Source organism: Haliotis rubra, unplaced genomic scaffold (assembly GCF_003918875.1).
Source record: "Haliotis rubra isolate DU_JTF1 unplaced genomic scaffold, ASM391887v1 Scf515, whole genome shotgun sequence".
NCBI lineage: Eukaryota > Metazoa > Mollusca > Gastropoda > Lepetellida > Haliotidae > Haliotis > Haliotis rubra.
This window is the reverse complement of record NW_025767208.1, coordinates 386,259-410,482: the sequence shown is the minus strand read 5'-3', so window position 1 is coordinate 410,482 and position 24,224 is coordinate 386,259. Positions and strand designations below refer to the sequence as shown.

The 24,224-nt window shown below is 40.7% G+C and overlaps 1 protein-coding gene and 1 long non-coding RNA gene across 2 annotated transcripts in view; one reads left to right on the top strand and one right to left on the bottom strand.

Annotated features, from left to right (window-relative positions):
* LOC124292369 (N-acetylglucosamine-1-phosphodiester alpha-N-acetylglucosaminidase-like) overlaps window positions 1-8,827 on the bottom strand; it is a 59,452-nt gene extending 50,625 nt beyond the window's left edge. Inside the window, 2 exon segments of the mRNA XM_046729456.1 lie at window positions 2,239-2,651; window positions 8,691-8,827. Of these exon segments, the coding sequence (XP_046585412.1) occupies window positions 2,239-2,651; window positions 8,691-8,752 (475 nt within the window). The 5' untranslated portion in view covers window positions 8,753-8,827.
* On the top strand, window positions 7,489-17,874 carry LOC124292372. The gene is made up of 3 exons (XR_006902437.1): window positions 7,489-7,610; window positions 10,164-10,165; window positions 17,864-17,874. It is a non-coding gene; the product is annotated as an uncharacterized LOC124292372 (long non-coding RNA).
* The last annotated feature ends 6,350 nt before the right edge of the window (window positions 17,875-24,224 follow it).

Genomic DNA, 24,224 nt, shown 5'->3' with positions numbered 1-24,224 from the left:
AAACCTAGTTACACCAGCCAAATTCCAGTTGCATTTCTTTTATTGCAATATGTAATGTAAGAAATATGCTATTGAATTATTTAGATGTTTTATTCAGAATTTACCCACTAAAAGATTGAGTTGCACCTTGTGCAAGTTAGACTAATAACTAGGTTTCACTTTGTAATATTGGGTTGCACCAGTTCAAGTAACAAAGCACTAAATCGAGCAGGTTTGCAGAGCTGAAGAAGTGATGAGTGTAAGTTTGCAGAGCTGAAGAAGTGATGAGTGTAGGTTTGCAGAGCTGAAGAAGTGATGAGTGTAGGTTTGCAGAGCTGAAGAAGTGATGAGTGTAGGTTTGTAGAGCTGAAGAAGTGATGAGTGTAGGTTTGTAGGGCTGAAGAAGTGATGAGTGTAGGTTTGTAGAGCTGAAGAAGTGATGAGTGTAGGTTTGCAGAGCTGAAGAAGTGATGAGTGTAGGTTTGTAGAGCTGAAAAAGTGAAGAGTATAGGTTGGTAGAGCTGAAGAAGTGATGAGTGTAGGTTTGCAGAGCTGAAGAAGTGATGAGTGTAGGTTTGTAGAGCTGAAGAAGTGATGAGTGTAGGTTTGCAGAGCTGAAGACTGACTGACTGACTGAGTTTGGTTTTACGCCGCTTTTAGCAATATTCCAGCAACATCACGGCGGGGGACACCAGAAATGGGCTTCACACATTGTACCCATGTGGGGATTCGAACCCCGGCCTTCGGCGTGACGAGCCAACGCTTTAACCATTAGACTACCCCACCGCCCCCAGAGCTGAAGAAGTGATGAGAGTAGGTTTGTAGGGCTGAAGAAGTGATGAGTGTAGGTTTGTAGAGCTGAAAAAGTGATGAGTGTAGGTTTGTAGAGCTGAAGAAGTGAAGAAGTGATGAGTGTAGGTTTGCAGAGCTGAAGAAGAAGTGATGAGTGTAGGTTTGTAGAGCTGAAGAAGTCATGAGTGTAGGTTTGCAGAGCTGAAGAAGTGATGAGTGTAGGTTTGCAGAGCTGAAGAAGTGATGAGTGTAGGTTTGCAGAGCTGAAGACTGACTGACTGACTGAGTTTGGTTTTACGCCGCTTTTAGCAATATTCCAGCAACATCACGGCGGGGGACACCAGAAATGGGCTTCACACATTGTACCCATGTGGGGATTCGAACCCCGGCCTTCGGAGTGACGAGCCAACGCTTTAACCATTAGACTACCCCACCGCCCCCAGAGCTGAAGAAGTGATGAGAGTAGGTTTGTAGGGCTGAAGAAGTGATGAGTGTAGGTTTGTAGAGCTGAAGAAGTGATGAGTGTATGTTTGTAGAGCTGAAGAAGTCATGAGTGTAGGTTTGTAGAGCTGAAGAAGTGATGAGTGTAGGTTTGCAGAGCTGAAGAAGTGATGAGTGTAGGTTTGTAGAGCTGAAGAAGTGATGAGTGTAGGTTTGCAGAGCTGAAGAAGTGATGAGTGTAGGTTTGCAGAGCTGAAGAAGTGATGAGTGTAGGTTTGCAGAGCTGAAGAAGTGATGAGAGTGGGTTTGTAGGGCTGAAGAAGTGATGAGTGTAGGTTTGTAGAGCTGAAAAAGTGATGAGTGTAGGTTTGTAGAGCAGAAGAAGTGATGAGTGTAGGTTTCCAGAGCTGAAGAAGTGATGAGTGTATGTTTGTAGAGCTGAAGAAGTCATGAGTGTAGGTTTGTAGAGCTGAAGAGGTGATGAGTGTAGGTTTGTAGAGCTGAAGAGGTGATGAGTGTAGGTTTGTAGAGCTGAAGAAGTCATGAGTGTAGGTTTGCAGAGCTGAAGAAGTGATGAGTGTAGGTTTGTAGAGCTGAAGAAGTCATGAGTGTAGGTTTGCAGAGCTGAAGAAGTAATGAATATAGGTGTAGGAGCTGAAAGAGGGGAGGAGTATAGACTGTGAGAGCTGAAGAGGCGATGGGTATAGGCTTGCAGAGCTGAAGAAGTGATGAGTATAGGTTGTGAGTGAGTGAGTGAGTGAGTTGGGTTTTATATTCCAGCAATATCACGGCGAGGGACCCCATAAATGGGCTTCACACATTGTGCCTGGGTGGGGATTTGAACCCGGGTCGTCAGTGTGACGAGCCGACGCTTTAACCATTAGGCTACCCCACCGCCCCGTATAGGATGTGAGAGCTGAAGTCGCAATGAGTATAGACTGCTAGAGCTGAAAAGGGAATACAAGAGCAATGGGTGTGACTATATTAAAATGATCATCTAGGGTCTGTAAGAAAGACTAATCTTACCATAGCATTCTCCAGTGTGTGTGTTAAAGAATCCTGCATTGGTTGCCAGGATACAATGTTTCTGTTTGGCACTCTCCCTCACAGTGGCTCTCTCGGCACTCCCATTTAAGCATGTCCCAGGAGTACCAGGCTCAAGAACCGAAAAGGTTTTCACAGGGTTATTAACTTTTTGAAACAGCACTGTGACAGTCCTCTTGTTATAGTAATATTCTCCTATACTCTTCAGCTGATGCCTGGACTCGACGAGCGGCAGAGTCAAATTCACACTGCTGTGTGCTTTATGCTTCGAGTGTGTAAGGTTTCCATATTTTATATGTTGGCAGTCCCGCACTTCTCGATGAGTTCGACGTCCACCATGACGCGACAAATATGGCTGCAGCAAGTCCATTCCATCATCAATGACTTTCTGACCACTGTAAGGCAAAGCATAATAAATTAATATTTATAATAAGCACATCTTCTGCTATATTATTGATATCAGATACCTTTTGTGAAATGTCATGAGTTCTCAAATAATACTGAGTGAGTGAGTGAGTTTAGTTTTGCGCCGCACTCAGCAATATTCCAGCTATATGGCAGCGGTCTGTAAATAATCGAGTCTGGACCAGACAATCCAGGGATCAACAGCATGAACATTGATCTACTCAATTGGGATACGATGACATGTGTCAACCCAGTCAGCGAGCCTGACCCCCCGATCCCGTTAGTCGCCTTTTACGACAAGCATGGGTTACCGAAGAACAATTCTAACCCAGACCTTCACGGGTATAAATAATACTGATGAGGCTTTGAGATTCAAGGTATTACATATCCTTGTTCTACTGAACTCAGTACAGTTAAACCTTGTAGTATCAAAACATCCTTATCCATGTGCTTAGTGGTTAAGGCGTTCGCTCGCCACGCTGAAGACTCGGGTTTGATTCCCCACATGGGTACAATGTGTGAAGCCCATTTCTGGTAATCCCGATGTGATAATGCTGGAATATTGCTAAAAGCGGCATAAAATCATACTCACATATTCAGTTTCACTACAATCTGCTTGGGCATTGAAACTTATATGTTGTAACATGTTGCATGAGAACCAGGTATTTAACTCTCAAAACGTGACGTTTGGTTTTCAGAAATTCACTTTGTTTTTTTCTCAAACGTGGATAATAAAACATTTTTCCAGGTTCTGCTGGGTCCAACAGCCATGTCAAAAAACCGATAAAATAAAATAAATAAAATTGGTCTGGCCTAATGTATGTATCCGTAATCACATCACCAGACAGTTTTCTAAACTAAAGGTATTCCTGAAGTCAATGTGGTTTGCCCCTATATATTTCTAATCTACAAACTGTAACACTGGAGTGATGACCCCTTCATGAACAAACTTCATTTCAAGGTGAGGTGAGGTGAAATTGGGTTTAACGTCGTGCTTGAGAATATTTCGCTCACATGACGACATGCATGCGCGGCTGCTTGTACTAGCCCAGACAGAAGCTGGTTTTATAGTGCTAGTCCACTGAGATACCATGCCGCAGTGAAGCATGAATACCCCACTCAGACACATTATACTGACTACGAGCCGACCAGTCCTTGTTGTACCCATTAATGCCGAGCACCAGGCAGGGACCAACAAGTACCATATTTTAACGTCTTTTGGTATGACACAGTCGGGGATCGAACCCGCGACCTTCCGCTCTCCGGGCGGACGCTCTAACCATTACACCACGGAGGCGGTTTTCATTTCAAACACTATTAGGAGATAAAGCTTCGCCATAATAATACAGCTTCAAGTTTAACTAAACCAAAGAACAGTATCAACATTAATATTCAACTGAATTATGGTCCATGTCAGAAGTTAAATACTCACACTAATGATCTAAACATGGCAGGATGATTTTAACACAATGAACATGGCAGTTTACACAGCATTACTAAATCAGTTATCATGAAAAAGGGCTCGAAAAAATTAGACCTACTTAAACCTGGTACAACCTTATTTAGAGACTAGGTGAAAACCAGGTTGCATTTGTTGCTCAGGCCAGACCAATTTTATTTATTGTTTTACGGCTCCGTGGTCGTAGTTTTTTCACCACCGTATAGCTGGAATATTGCTGAGTGTGGCATAAAACAAAACTCACTAAACTCGTTTTTTCAAGAATAAAGGTTAAAAAAATATTTAATTTGTTCCCTGCTCAAAAAATAAAATCCTTATGTTTTTATTGGCCAAAAATGTAAACTTACAAGAAAAATCTTTTGGGATTGTTTTTTGCCCCATATACACTTCATAAATTGCCAGAAGCAAAATACTTTTAGTATTTAAAAGTAATATTACTATGACTGGTGATTTATATTTTTTTTCCCTCCTGCCTTTAGGTTTTCTGAGAGCATCTGTAAAACAAGAAATAAAATTGGTCTGGCCTCAATATACAATTGTATAGGATGCTTGAGTTTTGGTATTGATTATTTACAAAATCAATGAAACAAAATGATTCTGGGTCTGATAATTTCATGAAGAGTAACAGTCATCCAATCTATGCAGTCAGAGTCAATGTTCCAATCCAGTTCCTCATATTTCTGTTTTCCAAGTCTGTTTTCGTTGAATAGCAACAATATTTTGTAGTTTGTAGATTCAGACTAATGCAAGTTCTAAATGCTTAAATCGATTCCTGTGAATCATGAACCGTTTGATTTACAGCTATCAGCTACAACCACACCATTGCTAGTCGTGTCACACTAGTTTGTGCAGTGACACTTTCAAGGACACAAATGGTATTGTACTCGTGTTACATATTTACAACCCACATAAACCTGTCATGACCAGACCAGTCACAGATGTAACACGCAAATACGTATTATGTTTATTGCAACAAATTACCAGTTTTATCATATTTTTATCAGACTGCCCTTTTTTTTTAACTGATGCTACATGTTATACAAATGCAAAAACAATGATGCATAAATAAGGGTGCAAGAGCCAGATGGAGCATGAATTATTACAGCCATGTGCCTAATATCATTGTTTATTTGGATAACTTTCAGGATACCCAGGGGAGTTGGGGTAGCCTAGTGGTAAAGCGTTTTCGCTCGTCACACTAAAGACCCAGGTTCGATTCCCCACATGGGTACAATGAGTGAAGCTCATTTCTGGTGTTTCCCCACCGTGATATTGCTGTAAAATTGCTAAATAAAGTAAAAACAACCTCACTCACTCACTCAGGATCCATCCAATATAATGGAACATTCTCCTCATGACCCACTACCATGTACTTTGTCGTGACCCCCATCCCTTCCTGTAATTAATGAGTCTAGTGGTTAAAGCACATGGGTACAATGAGCAATTACTGAGCTGGGTAGCCTAGTAGCCAAAGCATTCGTTCGCCACACCGAAGACCTGGGTTCCATTCCCCACACTGGTGCAATGAGTGAGGCCCATCAGGCCCCGATTTCTCGAAACAAACTTAAGTTTTTACTCAAATTTCAAACTGAGTTTGACAATTTGAAACAGCTGAATTTTGAACTCAGCTGCATCTTTTTAATAAAAAAGCCCAAAATACTTAAGTATTCTATTCACCAAACTCAATTTGTCTACTATGTTTGAGTTCAATATCGATTTCAGTTCATTCTGGGAAATGCATTTTCTCAAATTTGAGTAAAAATTTGAACTTAAGTCAAAACTCAGACTTAAGTTTGTTTCGAGAAATCGGGGCCTGGTGTCCTCTGCCAGAATTACTGACATTGATATAGCTCAAATCTGCATAACACCATAGTCACTCACAATAATATAAGAGGGGTGGTGAGGTATCCTAGTGGTTAAAACGCATGCTCGTCACGCAAAAGACCCATGTTCGATTCCCTACGTGGGTACAATGTGTAAAGCCCATTTCTGGTGTCCCCTGCCATGATATTGCTGGAACATTGCTAAAAGCGGCGTAAAACTAAACTTACCCACCCACAATAATAAATGACCAGCCCCAAAGTAATGTTCAAAGTTATTATCATTTTTTTTCATGTGCTCCATGCCACTTTTAGACGTAATATAACTTGACAAACACCCTCTTATATTGTGTTAGTTTTTCATGCCCCCCCTCCCTATTCTCACCCCCTGGGGTTTATATCTTCTTATGCAAGTGTCCCCAGGTGGGTTGGAGTAAGTCCTATGTATTCTATGTTATTATTAAAAGGTCTCTCAACAGATCGGATGGCCAAGCTTATTGACTTGTGAGTCATGGTAACATGAACGCATGGTTTGTTTTTCACAATATTCGTCAATCTACTCTCTTTCCAGAATTGATTATTTGCAGGGTACCATTACACTGAATATTTCAGCAGTAAAGCAGTTTACCGGGTGCAGCGTATAAAGTACTAAATTGCTGACAGTGTCTTGCTTCACAGAAAGCGCAAGGCTCTTTGATCTTCAGGGTTAGTTGTGTTCGAGTTATGTCGGCTTCTCTCAAATTTATCCTTGGTAAGACCTTGGATCCCCTTTCCAATCAAAAACAATGGTTTGGCACCCTTTCAAAATCCTTTGGGTTATTTGTGAGGTAGGGAGGGTTAATTTGTTTGTTTGTTGTTCAATGCAACACTCAGCAATATTCCAGCCATACCGGGTGGTCTGTAAATAATCAAATCTGGATCAGACAATCCACTGATCAACATCATGAGTACGATCTCGACAATTGGGATACGTTGAAAAGTCAGCGAGTCTGACCACCCTATCCTGTTTGTCACCTCTTGTGACAAGCATGGGTTGTTGAAGACCAAATCTTACCTGGATCTTCACAGGTGAGGGAGGGTTACTGTAAATCATGAAATTAATGCGAGCATTTTATTAATGCGTAAAATGCGTCTGTAGTCTTCTTGCATTATTATATGATATAATGACGCATTTCAGTCTGACCATGTCTACTTATTAAAAGACAGAAAACGTAATTCTGTTGACACTACACATTACACCAATACAGGTCACTTCCTCATTACGGGTATCTCAAACCACATGTAATTATCACTGGTCATTGTTTAAAGTCACTCAAGCACATCAGCCAGACCGGACATTCTCCATCCACGTGTTTGTTGTACCTTGGTAGATGTCTTGTGTCTTTCAAGTCGGATTACGTTTATACATGTTGTCATAAGCAAGCTCTTGATAAAAAATGGCAGCGTAATCAAAACATCGTCAGCTCATTTCCATTCATTGCTTAACAAGCTCAATTCAGGTTATTTGGTAAATAACAAGTGTGACAACAAAAAGAACAACACCAAAGATTCAGGGTGTCACATTTTATCATCAACACAGATTCCTGAGCTCGCATTAATTTCGTGACGCATTTTAGTATAGACCCTAGCAATCGCATTAAATTTGTGACGCAGTAATTTCATGATTTACAGTAATTATGAGCTTGGCTAGGATATCTCTTTTTATAAAGAAATCCAATGTACCTGCCGGAAACAGTTTTTACTAGGGTTGAAAGTTCGCAGAAAAAACATTTGTACCACTGTATAAAGACAAAACAACCAGATGTAACATAAGCGTATGTCCCCGGATGGGACTCAACCCAACAAAAGTACTAGAATCTGTACTTTACTGAGAAAGTGTAATCCCAAATATAACATATGATACAATTGACCACTTTCTGAAATGGCATTTTGTATTTCATAACCAGAGGTAGATAACTTGGCAAACGTTCACAAATTATTTGTGACAATACTCACGGTAAAGTGTTCACTAATTGCACTGACTAATTAGCTTAACCTGAATCTGGCAAAGTTTTGTGTTCCTTCATGTCATATTAATTCAAGTATGAAAATGTGTAATTGACCAGTAAACATGATGAAGTGCAGAAGGGGTCATTGTCGCCATGGGTACTACACATGTGTACACCAGATGGCAGATGAGTTTCTGCATTTTGTTTAGGGTACATATCTACCTGGGGTACACATCTGAAGTACCTGTGTTTCAGGTAAAGTACACTAATCCTAATAATAAAGTAATATTTCTGAGCATGGCAGTTAACATTTTAAAATGTATCTGTGCACTCGCAACTCATAATTTTTGTGTTATGCCATGGTGGATTTCTCAGCATATTTAAACGCACATATGAAGCGTCTTTGAAACCATGACCTACAACATAAGCTTATCACCCTTACTATTCCTGCAATTGAAGCCGATTTACAGGGCTGACTGGGTGGCAACATGTACCGTTTATCACAAGTCATTAATTCAATTTGAATAGATAAACATAATTAATGTCCAGGATTTTCGGGGACATATGTTCAGTGTCCTTTTTTCGTCGCTCAATGTGATAATTCACAGGTGATGCTTATGATGGGGTTTCAGTCGTTCATGAAAACTGCTGTTGCAATCCCTAGAACAGGCGTCATAAGACTCATATTCAAGTTGTATATATATAGCGTGTAATCAACGGTGGTTTTCTATGGAACTGTGAATCGTAGAGACGTGACAATACCTGCATATTTGAACCGAAACACCAATTAATGCCAGAGTGACCAATCTGAAGACTATCGTCATCCCCAGAGCTGATGTCAAACTGATTTCTCGTCGACATTCATTTCCTCCATCTGTTGTCGCTGAGCTCTTCTCTGGTGGGAGGTAAATAAAGTACGGTTGATACTGGTTCGCATATGGAACAAAATCGAAATTTGATTCAACAAAACAAAATATAAACTGCGATAAAACAGGAATCGCATCTATCTGTTATATATTCCATCTTCAAGAGAGGCAGAATGACAGGGTGTGCTTGCATATTGAATTATTTAAAAGTAAAGTATGTTATAAAAATTATGAGGAAGAATTAGTTGTTAGTCTTAGATGATATTACAACGTTCTTAAGCTGGTTCCCGGCTCCCTTTGCGCGCTCTAATGTTCGCCAAAGCTTTATGCGAGACGGGGCCCAGCTTACAACGTTCTCTGATGTCCTGTGTTATGGCTGTGTTATTGTCGTGCAACAATGTTCCAAGTGTACTTGTTGACGTACAGCAAGGAGGCAGAAGTCATTTTGTGATGTTTCCATGTTAACTATGCTATTTTTCACAAACCACCACTGCTACATGAAAGAATAAATCTTCGGGTCCCATTCTTAAGAATTGCGGTCAAAATGCCCCGGAATTTTGGTCAAATCGCCCCAGGGTTGGGTCAAATTGCCCCAAGGGGGTCGTCAAAATGCCCCAATTTATTTTAAATGGTTCAATATATGCCATAAATGCATAGATTTTGTCAACTTCCATATTATATTCTATACATAATATTATATAGTAATATATATGATAAATTGTCTATTAGTATGCTGATAAGAGCAAAAGTAATATTCATGTATAGACAACACTCTAGTACCAATTATTCCGGGGCATATTGACCAAACTGCATGGGCGGATCCAGGAATTTTGAAAGGAGGGGTTTCAGGGGGTTCGAACCCCCTGACCCACCACCCCCCTTGTCTCCGCCAACGCAAAAATAATATCTTCAATGTGATCTTAAGTCATTTTCAAGGGGGGGTCGAACTCTGAACCTCCTTTTTTTCCCCTCTCCCCCTCTGGATCCGCCCCTGAACTGGCTGGGGAGTTTTGTAGCTCGGGCGATTTGACTAGCACCAAAACTATGAACAGGGATTTTATAATTTTTGAGAATGCATGTGACGATTCATGCACTGTTCCACCGAATCATGTAAAACAATAAAGTCAAGGTCAAATGTCAAGGTCACAGTATTCGGATTTGTTGCTATTGTTATAAAGTTTAAATGAATTTTTATTCAAGAAAAGTACAACAAACCCATTCTTGAGAATTGCGGTTTAATTCGTGATAGAATTGATGCTATCACTGCTTGGTAATAAATCTAGGGATATAGAACATAATAACTGCATGGGAGTAACATATTCTAACAGTCTCTTGAAGTAGGCCTTTTAGTTAACGGTGAATCACCGAGGAGTAGTTAAGTAGTTCTCCGATCACGAGGAACGACATGGGACCATGGAATGATGTAACTTTAAATAAACGAATCAGAAATATTGTATCTCGACATGTGACAAGGGCGGAGCAGGCTCAAAACTATACCATCTGCACTAGCAAGTGCATGGTGCGGGGTACAAAGTCAGCAGAACGTTCGCATAATGGAGATATCTTCTAGAAGGACATTAGCTAAATAAAAACTTAATTCTAAACATGATATATTCAAATCAGTTGAGTATTTTTTCTCCTGTGATCCAGCGACATCAGACACCCAATACTTTTAAAAGGCCAATGTTTGTTTATATCAAACATAGATGATTTGTCAAGTCATTAGATGTTTATGTCATTGCTTTATTTAGACTGACTGACTGAGTTTAGTTTTACGCCACTTTTAGCAATATTCCAGCAATATCACGGCGGGGGACACCAGAAATGGGTTTAACACATTGTGCCCATGTGAGGAATCGAACCCGGGTCTTCGGCGTGACGAGCCAACGCTTTAACCACTAGGCTACCCCACCGCCCCGCTTTATTTAGAGGTCAAGGCACAAGGACAGACCTTGGATACAGATGAAGATCTCCTGTGATTATTTCTCCCGCCTCTTCATTTGATAACTGAAAATGTACGGATCCCCTGCCACTCAGCCAAGTTCTTACTTGAAGTTTAAGAAATACATAAATATCATCTAAACCAGAATTATCTTTTGTTGACTATGTTGCTGTCATAATCAAACTTTTAACTGCTCAAGAAAATGGATTGTGGGACACCGATGTATAGACTTGAATCATTTGTGATAAATATGGCATTGAAAATTGTTTTGAAATAAGCATAATATATTAATGAATTGTATTCAGAAACATTTTAGATTTTTCATGATTTTTCATCAAGCTATCCAGAGCTAGGTGTCCATCAAAGACAGGGAGAGTGGTTTAATTGAGTTGCTGTTTCAAGAATAGAGCCCAACTTGAAGAATGTTTTGCTTGCTATGTGATAGCATTGGGAGATTTGTATACAAACATTTATGGCTACGTGAGAACCAACGTTGGCCTACCGTAATTGGCTCAATGTCAGAATGCTATCTGGGAATAGGCAACTAACGGATCAGGTGGTCAGGCTCGCTGACTTGGTTGACACATGTCATCGTATCCCAATTGCGCAAATCGATACTCATGCTGTTGATCACTGGGTTGTCTGGTCCAGACTGGAGTACTTACAGACTGTTGCCATATAGCTGGAATATTGCCGAGTGTGGCGTAAAACAACCAAGCAACCAATCTTTCTTAACTGCAGAGTAGGTTTAAAGTACAGCAGCATGTGTTTGGTATCATAAGACACCTCACAAACTCTACATTCTGATAAAATGCATTTCAGACCAGTATATGTTAATAACCAGGGGTTTCAGGGCGTTTTCATGGTTACCATGCATTTTAATTGTATCACAGAAATGCTATATAGCATGCCTACATATACATGTATCTATTGCTTTGGAAGAATGTTTACAGGCGTTCATGTTATCATGTTATCCCGTACACAGCATCATTAATACCAAGCTGTTTTGGAGTTAGGACAGATTAACAAGATTCTAATCCATGCAATATTAAAATAGACTGTATTTCCATTACTTCAAAAATGATTCAGAGAGGCGAAATAAATCTTAATCTAATATAACAAGATGGACAGGGCAGTTCAATTATTAGTGAGTGAGTGAGATTAGTTTTACGCCGCTTTAAACAATATACTAGCAACATCACGGCGGGGGCTACACACATTGTACCCATGTTGGGAATGAAAACGAATCTTCGGCGTGACGAGCGAACGCTTTAACCACTAGGCTACCCCACCGACCCGGCAGTTCATAAGATTTTGCATATGCTGTGGACAAAGAAGACAATGGAATCGTATGCCTAGTCAGGGGAAATGTGGGGTGTTTTCTATGAGAAAATGACAAAGGTTACGAAAGTAGTTAACGTTTAATTCTCCATTAAAGCTAACGAGCAAAGGTGGGTTTACTGACCCATCAGGGGAGTTAATTGGAGTTGATCTGTTATTGGAACACCAGACGAGTGGACTAAGGGACACAACTCGAATCGAAATTGCAGAGCTTTTTATAAATTATTTTTATTGGGTTTCATGTTTATTTTTTCTTCTATTTGTTATTGTTTGGGCGATGTAGTTTTCATTAGTTATATTATTATTTCTTCGCTTGTTTAACGCAACACACAGCTATCTTCAAGTTATCTGACGAATATCTGCAAATAATCAATTTCGGACAATTCAGTAATTGACATCGTGAGCATCGGTCTGGGATATGCTACAGATTTTTGTTTTTGTACATCAAAGTATTGATATAACACTCTTTTGAATGTCACATACCCGCACCGCAGCCCATTGTGTTCATAGTGTGTGAGATCAGGGAAGACTTTCCGAGATTTGTGACAGTTAAGAAAATGAATGCTCAGACCATTGCGGTTGCCATTATGAGACGCCTGACATCATGGGACTGAACATGAAATATCTAGTTGGACAAGGCTACGATGGGGCTGCTGTTATGAGTTCGAGCCTCAATGGAGCACTGCAGCACTGTATCCAAATGTCGTCTTCGTACACTGAAGATCACATGCCACCAGGGTGCAGATCTGTTCCATCCATCATGAACTTTTGATAGTGTCACAAAACTGACTTGGTTTCTCAGTAGCTGTGTTAAGAGGAAGGCCATCCACCTTGAGGCCGATGAAGACGGTGACTCTGAGCTACTTGGCACACAGACTGAGACACAGGATGATGAACTTGAAATGGAAACACCAGCTACTGAATTGATGAAAGGATATAAGTGAACAACAGTACCGAAGTTCTGTGCCGAACGGTTGACAGCCGTCTGCACTGATGGCAAAATACCAGACTGTTCTACAACGTCTGAATCAGATTGCAGATTCAAGCTCTGGAGATGCAAAATCAGATGCCAATTCATACATTCGCCTGATGACCGATTCTCGGTTCATCGTTGCCCTGGTTGTTGCCCAGTTTGTACTCAGTTTCTGCACTAGTGTTACTCTTGCCTTGCAGGCGGTGTCATGTGACCTGGGTACTGCATACCGTAATGTTGCCCTCTACCGCGCATGCATTGCAAACTCGCGCACAGAAGAGATATGGTCAAAAGTCTGGGATAGAATTGTCAGGATTGGACGAACTGCTGGTATTGACATCGCGAGGTCACGAGTTACTGGATCCCAATATCATCGCGCCAATGCTGATACCCATCTAGTGATTGTCAGTGATTACTTCAGGATAAATGTGTTTAATGCATATTTAGATCATGTGCTCACAGAGTGAGTGAGTGAGTGAGTATTGTTTTACGCCGCTTTTAGCAATAATCCCGCAATATCACAGCGGGGGACAATAGAAATAGGCTTCACACATTTGTACCCATGTGGGGAATCCAACCCGGGTCTTCGGCGTGACGAGCGAACACTTTAACAACTAGGCTACCCCACCGCCCCTGTACTCACAGAACTTGACACAAGGTTTGACAATTCAATCATAGCCGCACAAGGCCCGTAAAGATCCGGGGTAGAATAGGCCTTCAGAAACCCATGCTTGCCACAAAAAAGTGATTATGCTTGTCGTAAGAGGCGACTAACGGGATGTGGTGGTCAGGCTCGCTGACTTGGTTGACATTTGTCATCGGTTCCCAATTGCGCAGATCGATGCTCATGCTGTTGATCACTGGTTTGTTTGGTCCAGACTCGATTATTTACAGACCGCCGCCATATAGCTGGAATATTGCTGAGTGTGGCGTAAAACTAAACTCACTCACTCATAGCCGCACAAAATCTCATCCCTAGCTTCCATGATCGATTAGATGAAGAGTGCATTGCCTCGATCTTGTCATACTATGATAAGGTTCTCACCTATATTGTTGTGAGCACGTTTGAGGCAGAGGTTGAAAAGTTGATGAGAATGTTTGCCCTGAGTTCTGTGTTGAAGAGACCAACTACAGCAGCAGAGGTCTTGTCACAGTGTAATGTAGACATGTTTCCGGGAATATATGCCATCCTGACAGTGTTCATGACCATACCAGTCGGCAATGTGGCTTGTGAAAGGTCTTTCTCCTCTCTTCAAATGCTCAAACTGTGGACACGTGCAACAATGAGCACTGAGCGTCTAACTGGTCTGGCTATGCTGCACACGTGCAGGAGCACACCTTTGATACCAAGTCCATGCACTATATCTACTCCAGGAAGACTTCCACGACTGAAGGAAATTCAAAGACAGCTTAAAGTGTATCATGGAGTCAAAATCATTTCTAATCGAGTCAAAATCATTTTTGATATTCCCTTGGAACTGTAAATGTGTTAATTTCATGGTTGATCATAAATAAAGCAATCTTTCTGACTGACTTATGTTGTTTAGTTGCAATGAGTAAACTGAGTGAGTGAGTTATATTGAACAAACCTGAAGATATCATGTATATGATGTACATTTCACGTGCAATTTCTGGACTGTCAACTGAATTTAATAATACAACTATTGTATATTAATACTTAAACTGAACAAAACAGTTGTTTTTTATGTATGTACAGATATGTCTAGACATATCTATAACCTTTAGTTCAGAACATTATGTATAGATGCTACAATTTTGAACAAAGAAACTTTTCTAAAAAAAATGAAAAGAAATTGAAAAAAAATTGCAGGAACAATTTTTTACACAAAATTGAAGATTACATAAATGGAGTCATTTTACCTTCCGAAAGCAGGAAATTGCATCTGAGAGTATCTAAATTTTAAAAACTCCCGGGGAAACATGCCCTCGGCCCCCCTAGACCCTCGGATGCTTCGTCGCCTCAAACGTGGATAGTAAAACCCCTATTAGGAAAAGTTAACTACGGCCTTGTTTTGGTCCAGACTCGAATACGAAGAGACTTTCGTCACACAGCTGGGAAATTGTCGAGGCTCTCTTGAAACAACAAACAAACAAAACGCCCTGAATGAAAAAACTACACCTATAATAGCCTATAAACTAGTGATGCGCTGTGTGTCTATATGATCATGAAATGATAGGGTAAAGAATGTCTCCACTGATTTTATTATGTTTGATTTCCAATTGAAAATATCCCAAGGTAGCAATATTATACCAAACTAAATACACCCAAAGTGTGTTGCACTGGAACTTCGTGAGCCAACATATATGAAGTGAGTACCCTGAACAAACTGAGGAACCTTTGAACTTCATTCCGAAATGGTACGTCACCATTATGAGTGAGTGAGTGAGTATGGTTTTACTCTCCTTTTAGCAATATTCCAGCATTATCACGGCGGGGAACACCAGAAATGGGCTTCACACATTGTACCCATGTGAGGAATCAAAGTGACGAGCAGACCCTTTAACCATTATGTGTGTGAGTAACATATGGTTTGGCATTCCAATCTTTACAATCCATTTCGCTAAATATTATGGTAATGCTAACAAATATTCATCAATACGGGGTTTGTTATTAAACAGAATAATAGTCTCTTTGGTTATTCCTTTGCCAGTTCACTCCATTTCTGAAAAATTTGGTCAAACAAAATGAGGTCAGAGTGACCTAACTAATCGCCATTTCACAAAGTCAGCCATCTAACCCACTCAGCCACTCAATTGTTATGTTCATTATGTACCTATTTTTAAATCATACAAGTTTATCTGCATCTTTTAATTGTGACTGACTACGGATAAGCATTCTACAGAATGCGGCTGAACTTCACAGGGCTCCAGCAAAAATATTGATGCAACTCTTTTACGAATGTGTTATCGGCATATTCTTTGTTCATTTCTTGGTACGACAATATGAAGCCACTAGCGAGTTAGTGAGTGAGTTTAGTTTTACGCCACACTCAGCAATATTCCAGCTATATGGCGGCGTTCGTAAATAATCGAGTCTGGACCAGACAATCCAGTGATCAATAGCATGAGCATCGATCTGCGCAATTGGGAACCGATGACATGTGTCAACCAAGTCAGCGAGCCTGACCACCCGATCCCGTTAGTCGCCTCTTACGACAAGCATTTTTGTTTACTGAAGGTTCATTCTAACCCGGATCTTCACGGATGAAGCCACTAGCATATCCTCTGGGCACTAAAGAGTAAAGACACCTACGGGATCTACCTTTGACACCTTTGTTTGTTATATGGATGGTTTATGTCTTTGCCGGAACTACACGACAGCGAGTATGGACCAGACAATCCAGTGACCAACAGCATGAGCATCGATATACGCAGATGGGATACAATGTCATGCTTTAAATAAGTCAGCGAGCCTAACCACCCGATCCCCTTTGTCGTCTCTTATGACAAGCATGAGTTGAGGAGGACCAACCCGGATCTCCAAGGACGTATACCATGGTGTTAAATAGACAGCACTGAAATGTAGGATTTCATGGATCACTGTTGTTGAATCGCCCAAAGGAAGCCTTTTTGAATAACACAAGGGATTACACACATACTTCCAGCTAGGGTCCACACAGCAAGCAAATGTACTGTAAGCCCCCATGGTCCCTAGTATGTAGTCTGTCTCACAGTCCCTGAACAACATTATTTCCAAGCCTTCTCTGCAGTGCTAAAGCCCTAAATAAAGCAAGCCTAGATTTCCTCAGGTTCTGAATCTCTCGACTCACTGGGGCTTCTTTTCAATTTAAAAGGAATCATTTGTTTCTGTCACGATACATACATTCAGAGACTAAGCGTTCGTTTATCGCAGTCCCTGAGCCCCATTACAATTCCTTCCACAAGGCCCTTTCAGCAAAGCATGACCACTTAACAAACAAGTCTAAATTGTCCTTAGGACCTTAATCTCCCAGCTCACATGATATGCTAGATTAACAGCTAGTCTCTGAAATGAACATATTCTACAGAAAAAAGTTTCATTTAATTTAATTGGGCTTGTTTGTTACTATCAAAATTATATATATTCAGAGACTAAGCATTAGTCTACCTATATAGTATGGTGCTTTACCTCCGTTGTTGACAATCTATAACTATAGCCTGTTTTTATATTGTCCACAGTTAAAATGTTTTAGAGTTAATTACTATCTGTGATAATCTAGTTGTTTTTCTGTCTTTCGTTGACAGGATTTTATAATTTAAAGGGAATTATAATAAATCTATAATTTGATTAAATCACGATATGGCTGAAATACTGCCGATGTGACTTAAAATCTTAACTCACTCACATATACTTCCCTATGTAAGTCGTGATTAAAACGAATGTGTGTTAACCATTTATATTGTAAACATATTGTATTATGACAACATACTAGTTGAATCTGGACAGCTTACACGAACAAGGCGCCGGCATACGCAATAGTTGAATTTTTAGCTCTAGTTAAAACATTTATCAAATTTGGATAACGCTCACGCAAACCGAGTGTCGTCAGCACAATTGTATCGTATTTGTACAATGTACACGCCCAATCGTTGCTCGTGACTTGCTTATTATGCAAATTTAATTTGGTCGCATGTTTCCCCAAAGTTATTACCCCAGAGACCTAGTACAAAATTCTCCGCATTTTCAAACATACAAATAATCATATCATTTGTTTATGTCTACTGCCAAATGATCTACAAAAACACCCTCATATAAAATTGTCAGTTCTGTGACGAAACTGCCGTCAAATGAGTGTTAGACATGGTTATGGAGATGTGAATATTTTGTCGGAACAATCGGAGTAGACGATTTATCAAATTCATGGTAGAATGTCAACAAAATCACAGGATGCTAACGGGTTGCCATCTCACCTAAGGCGCCGCTATTCGCTTTGCAGAGTTGCGTCCCTTTGGCGCACCAGAAACCAAAGATTGAAGGTTCGAATCGTGGTTTCTAGTTTGTCTGCACCATATCCGAGCTCGTGGGTTTCAAAGTATTAAATGTTGTATATTGTTGATATCCGAGTAGAAACGAACAAACAGGGAAATGTTACACAGTCAAAATAAATATTATAAACTTAACAAAGTTTACTGAGACGTAAGGTAAAGGTTACTTAGACTATTTACTTTACAACTAACATGTAAGGCAAACGAGAGAAGACGTTAACCTCCCTTCGCAATTTTTTATTTTTTATTTTTTTGTATTTCCATTGTTATGTTACAATTTCCATTACAGCAGCTTTATGTTCTTCAATTGAAAGTATTTTAAGTGTACAGTGATTAGTGTTGATGTAAATACATAATGTGTACATTAACTCTTATATATATATACTACCCATCAAAAGTTTAGACTCACTAGTGTAAATGTAGCCACTTACTTCAGTCAACTGTTCTAAACTAGTTTTTGCAAAATATTCTATACTGTTTAAAGGTACTGTTTAGTTATGAACTGATGTATTGTAAAACATATTCGTAACATTGAAAAGATTATTGTCATGAGTTCAGTAAATGATAAAAATCTGTGAATATTGGCGAATTCTTAACAAAACTTTACACCCAAACGAAGCTGTTCACATGCACGACATTTGCACATGCCTTTCAGCAATTTGATGCATTATCCTCGTGCAATTCATCTGCATAAGGTTTTCAATTGGTTCCCCCAAGTTGGTGGAGAAATTCATCTTCGATGTAACCACACATATATACATAACATATAGTGAATGCTTTAAGTGAGTCTAAACTTTTGATGGGTAGTAAGTACACATATATACAAAATACATGTAGTTACAGTCAGTCAGTTATAGTATTTCGAAAACTTGCATAGTTACAATTAGAAAAGGCAATAAATTTTGAGATTTCATAATATTTTAATACTTCGCAATTTTTAGTATGCCTTCCGGACCGATTCCATTGTCCAGAGGCCGTACTGGATACATAAGGCGAAACGAATGATCTTCACACAACCGTTTATTTTGATGCAATGTGATATCATGGAGGCATGTGATTGCCCCTATAGGTAGTCTTAAATGCTTGCAGCAATATCCATACTATACATGGTAGGTTGATGCTTCTTCCAGACTGCGACTGACCCCAAACGCGTCCAAATGGAGCACAGTCGAAGCCTCCATAACAGTACAGAGTTTTATTCTCACAAAGCACATACATTGATACAGAGCGTGCATATACTTTTGCTGCAGTGTACTTTGCATTTCTATTTTTCTAATGAATAGTTACTGGGCCAGCTTGTATATTTTCATTGATTCTTGTCAGTAGCGGCCCATGGGGCGAATTAATTAGTACGTTAAGCTTTTTCTATACATTTATGTTTACAATAATATTTTGAAAGTTGTTTCTTTCTTTTTTGTGAATATGGGCGCTGGGATAAAATACAATTCATTTGCAACAGAAGTATTGCATAAGTACAAGTTTCTTGTGATGTTTCAATATATTTCCATCTACCCTTTTCTATTGGTAACGTATGGTTTGACGTATCACTTTTGTACAATCCATTTCGCTAAATATTATGGTAATTGTAACAAATATTCACCTTTACGGATGTCTGTTTTAAACATAACACAATATTTACTCTTTGATGATTCCTTTGCCAGTTCACTCTAGTTCTGTTAAAAACGGTCAAACAAAATGCTTACCCTCTGATGAGGTTTTAGTTACCTTACATATTGTGATGCTTACGTCCTCGGCCTCTCTCTCTGATTATGAGACGCTTACCCTCGCTGATGACGTGATGCTTACCCTCTCTGATTACGTGATGCTTACCCTCTCCGATGATGTGATTATGATGACGTGATATTTAGACTCTCGCTGATGACGTGATGCTTACCTCTCGCTGATGACGTGATGCTTTATAATACCCTCTCGCTGATGACGTGATGCTTACCCTCTCTCTGATGACGTGATGCTTAACCTCTCTCTGATGACGTGATGCTTACCCTCTCTGATGACGTGATGCTTAACCCCTCTCTGATGACGTGATGCTTACCCTCTCTGATGACGTGATGCTTAACCTCTCTGATGACGTGATGCTTACCCTCTCGCTGATGACGTGATGCTTAACCTCTCTGATGACGTGATGCTTACCCTCTGATGACGTGATGCTTACCCTCTCGCTGATGACGTGATGCTTACCCTCTCTGATGACGTGATGCTTACCCTCGCTGATGACGTGATGCTTACCCTCTCGCTGATGACTTGATGCTTACCCTCTCCGATGACGTGATGCTTACCCTCTCGCTGATGACGTTATGCTTACCCTCTCTGATGACGTGATGCTTACTGTCTTTCTCTGATGACGTGATGCTTACCCTCTCTGATGACGTGATGCTTAACCTCTCTGATGACGTGATGCTTACCCTCTCTGATGACGTGATGCTTAACCTCTCTGATGACGTGATGCTTAACCTCTCTGATGACGTGATGCTTAACCTCTCTGATGACGTGATGCTTACCTCTCTGATGACGTGATGCTTAACCTCTCTGATGACGTGATGCTTAACCTCTCCGATGACGTGATGCTTACCCTCTCTGATGACGTGATGCTTAACCTCTCTGATGACGTGATGCTTAACCTCTCTGATGACGTGATGCTTAACCTCTCTGATGACGTGATGCTTAACCTCTCTGATGACGTGATGCTTACCCTCTCTGATGATGTGATGCTTAACCTCTCTGATGACGTGATGCTTACCCTCTCTGATGACGTGATGCTTAACCTCTCTGATGACGTGATGCTTACCCTCTCGCTGATGACGTGATGCTTACCCTCTCTGATGACGTGATGCTTACCCTCTCGCTGATGACGTGATGCTTACCCTCTCTGATGACGTGATGCTTACCCTCTCTGATGACGTGATGCTTACCTCTCTGATGACGTGATGCTTAACCTCTCTGATGACGTGATGCTTAACCTCTCTGATGACGTGATGCTTACCCTCTCGCTGATGACGTGATGCTTAACCTCTACCTGATGACGTGATGCTTACCCTCTCGCTGATGATGTGATGCTTACCCTCTCTGATGACGTGATGCTTACCCTCTCGCTGATGACGTGATGCTTACCCTCTCTGATGACGTGATGCTTACCTCTCGCTGATGACGGGATGCTTAACCTCTCTCTGATGACGTGATGCTTACCCTCTCTGATGACGTGATGCTTACCCTCTCTGATGACGTGATGCTTTACCCTCTCTGATGACGTGATGCTTACCCTCTCGCTGATGACGTGATGCTTACCCTCTCTCTGATGACGTGATGCTTACCCTCTCGCTGATGACGTGATGCTTACCCTCTCTGATGACGTGATGCTTACCCTCTCTGATGACGTGATGCTTAACCTCTCTGATGACGTGATGCTTACCGTCTCGCTGATGACGTGATGCTTACCCTCTCTGATGACGTGATGCTTACCCTCTCTCTGATGACGTGATGCTTACCATCTCGCTGATGAAGTGATGCTTACCTCTCTGATGACATGATGCTTACCCTCTCTGATGACGTGATGCTTAACCTCTCTGATGACGTGATGCTTAACCTTTATCTGATGACGTGACATTTCCTACCCTTACACTACGTAAAATACAAAAATCGGAATACACCTGTTAGTCTTGCTTTCACTTGGTAATAACCACTCACACATTGTGTTTAAATGTATTCTGTGTACTCACACCCCGTTTTGTTTTGTTTCCGCATTGTGAGCAATTCGATTTCTGTTGGCAGTTGTTGTTTCTGTCTGCAATTGAGATCGCATTGTCACCTGAAACTCGGTTTAAATTTCTCGCCAATTAGTTTGTGAATATTGGTAAATAATGCACCGAGCAAAGCCCCAGTAACTGATGAAGTGAGCCATGAGCTTGTATCAATACAGTGTTGTAAACATGTGGTGCGATTCTATTCAAATTGTATCAGCGTTAAAGCAGATGAACCTGTTTTTAACATGGCTGTTCTTGTATTTAGTGACGTATTGCATCGGATTTCTCAATGGCCCATTTGTATTTACATCTCTGTTTTATCATTTAAGAACCTGCCTTAAATGGACAATAGGTGCGATGTGGTAGCCTAGTGGTTAAAGCATATCTCAACACACCGAAGACCCAGGTTCGATTCGCCACATGAGTACAATGTGTGAAGTCCTTTTTTTTGGTGTTCCCCGCCTTGATATTGCTGGAATATTTTAAAAACACGGCGTAAAACCATCCTCATTCCATGGATAATAAGCTGTTTAGAGCGTTCATTCATGACAGAGTTATACCTCTGTACAATGCACACGAGACACATCGGTCCCAAACCAAGTACAGGTTGCTTCGGTTTGACATCATTTAAAGCTATTTTCCGTCAATATCACGACAGGGGCGGTGGGGTAGCCTAGTGGTTAAAGCGTTCGCTCGTCACGCCGAAGATCCGGATTCGATTCCCCACATGGGTACAATGTGTGAACCCTATTTCTGGTGTCCCCCGCCGTGATATTGCTGGAATATTGCTAAAAGCGTTGTAAAACTAAACTCACTCACTCACTCAATATCACGACAGGTGACCCACAAATGTTCTTCTCACATTTTACCCCTTCTCTTTCCCTTCTGGAACCCCTTCTGCAACCACTTCTTCGTCCTTTCTCGAACCCCTTCTGTTTCTCTTCTGCAACCTATCTCTTCCCTTCTCTATCCTTTCTGCAACATCTCTTTCCCTTCTGCAACCCATTCTCCTGCCCTTCTGGAACCCCTTCTCCTGCCCTTCTGTAAACCTTTCTTCCCTTCTGCAACTCCTTCTCCTCTGCAACCCCTTCCCCTTCCCTCCTGGGACACCCTCTTCCTTTCTGGATCCCCTTCTGAAAACCCTTCTCTTTCCCTTCTGCAATCCCTTCTCCTTCCCTTCTGGAACCTCTTCTCCAACACTTTTTTCACTGTTGGGGAAATGACAGGGCCAGGCCAGAGACATCAATCGTACACCAACATCTTACTTACCTATTTGTCGATTATTATTTCCATAATTATTTTCCAATGACCAGGGCTGCAAAAGCATTTACATGTTATCAAAATAACCTGAACCATATGCTCCAGCATGTGACACAGAATCTAGAAGGCGTTTGATCGTATGAAATAGTTTCATAACGGTCAGTTGGTTAAATGCCTTTGGATAGATGAATGGAATGAATCAAGCAGGAAATGTGATAAAGATGCTGTTGTTTTCCAATTTTAAGGTATTTTATGTATATTGAGGGTATGTCCTTATCGTTTGTCGGGGTAATTATCAAAATGAACCCAGGCATGCTCCACGTGCTTAGACATTTATCCTTCCTGCATATTGTGTTGGCCGATGGCCGATTTGAACTGAAGCAGTTGGTTAAACGATGTTTTAGTTGAACACGTGGTTGATAATAGTGTTAGCATGTACGGACATAAAGAAGCTGTGAATCCATACAACCTGTCTTTCGTCATACCAGTTTCTTCATGCCGCTTAAAGAAGTAATATTCCAGGTATATCACGATTCTCTCAGCTTACACTTCTGGATGACAATGTATTACGATGAGACGTTTCGGTTTAGATTATTTTACAAGAAGTTGCCAAGAGCACAGCACAGGACAGACCTATATGCATTTAATAAGAATTAACAAAGACAACACAACAGTATGAATTAACTGGATCAACAACGTCTGTGTGAAAAGAAAGTTCCAAGAGTCTCTTTACGTGAAATAACTGCAATCATACTCATCAGATGTCAATAGTCGCTATTATGTTGTCACAAGTACAAATTAAATATGACCTCATTCAAAATATTTAACACCTTATTCTGTAAACGGACCCGTGAAGATCCGGGCTAGAATTGATCTCCAGTAACCCATGCTTGTCGTAAAAGGCGACCAACGGGATCAGGTGGTAAGGCTCGCTTGGTTGACACATGTCATCGTATCCCAATAGCATGAGCGTCGATCTATGCAAGTTGGATACGATGACATGTGTCAATCAAGCGAGCCTGGCCACCTGATCCGTTAGTTGCCTCTTCCCAGATAGCATTCGCTTGGGGGATGTTCAAGGAGTGAGAGGTCAAACGACTTATGGTGACTCCTAACTAACAACATTGCATTCATGTACTGGCGCACATGCATACAATGAATAACTCAACA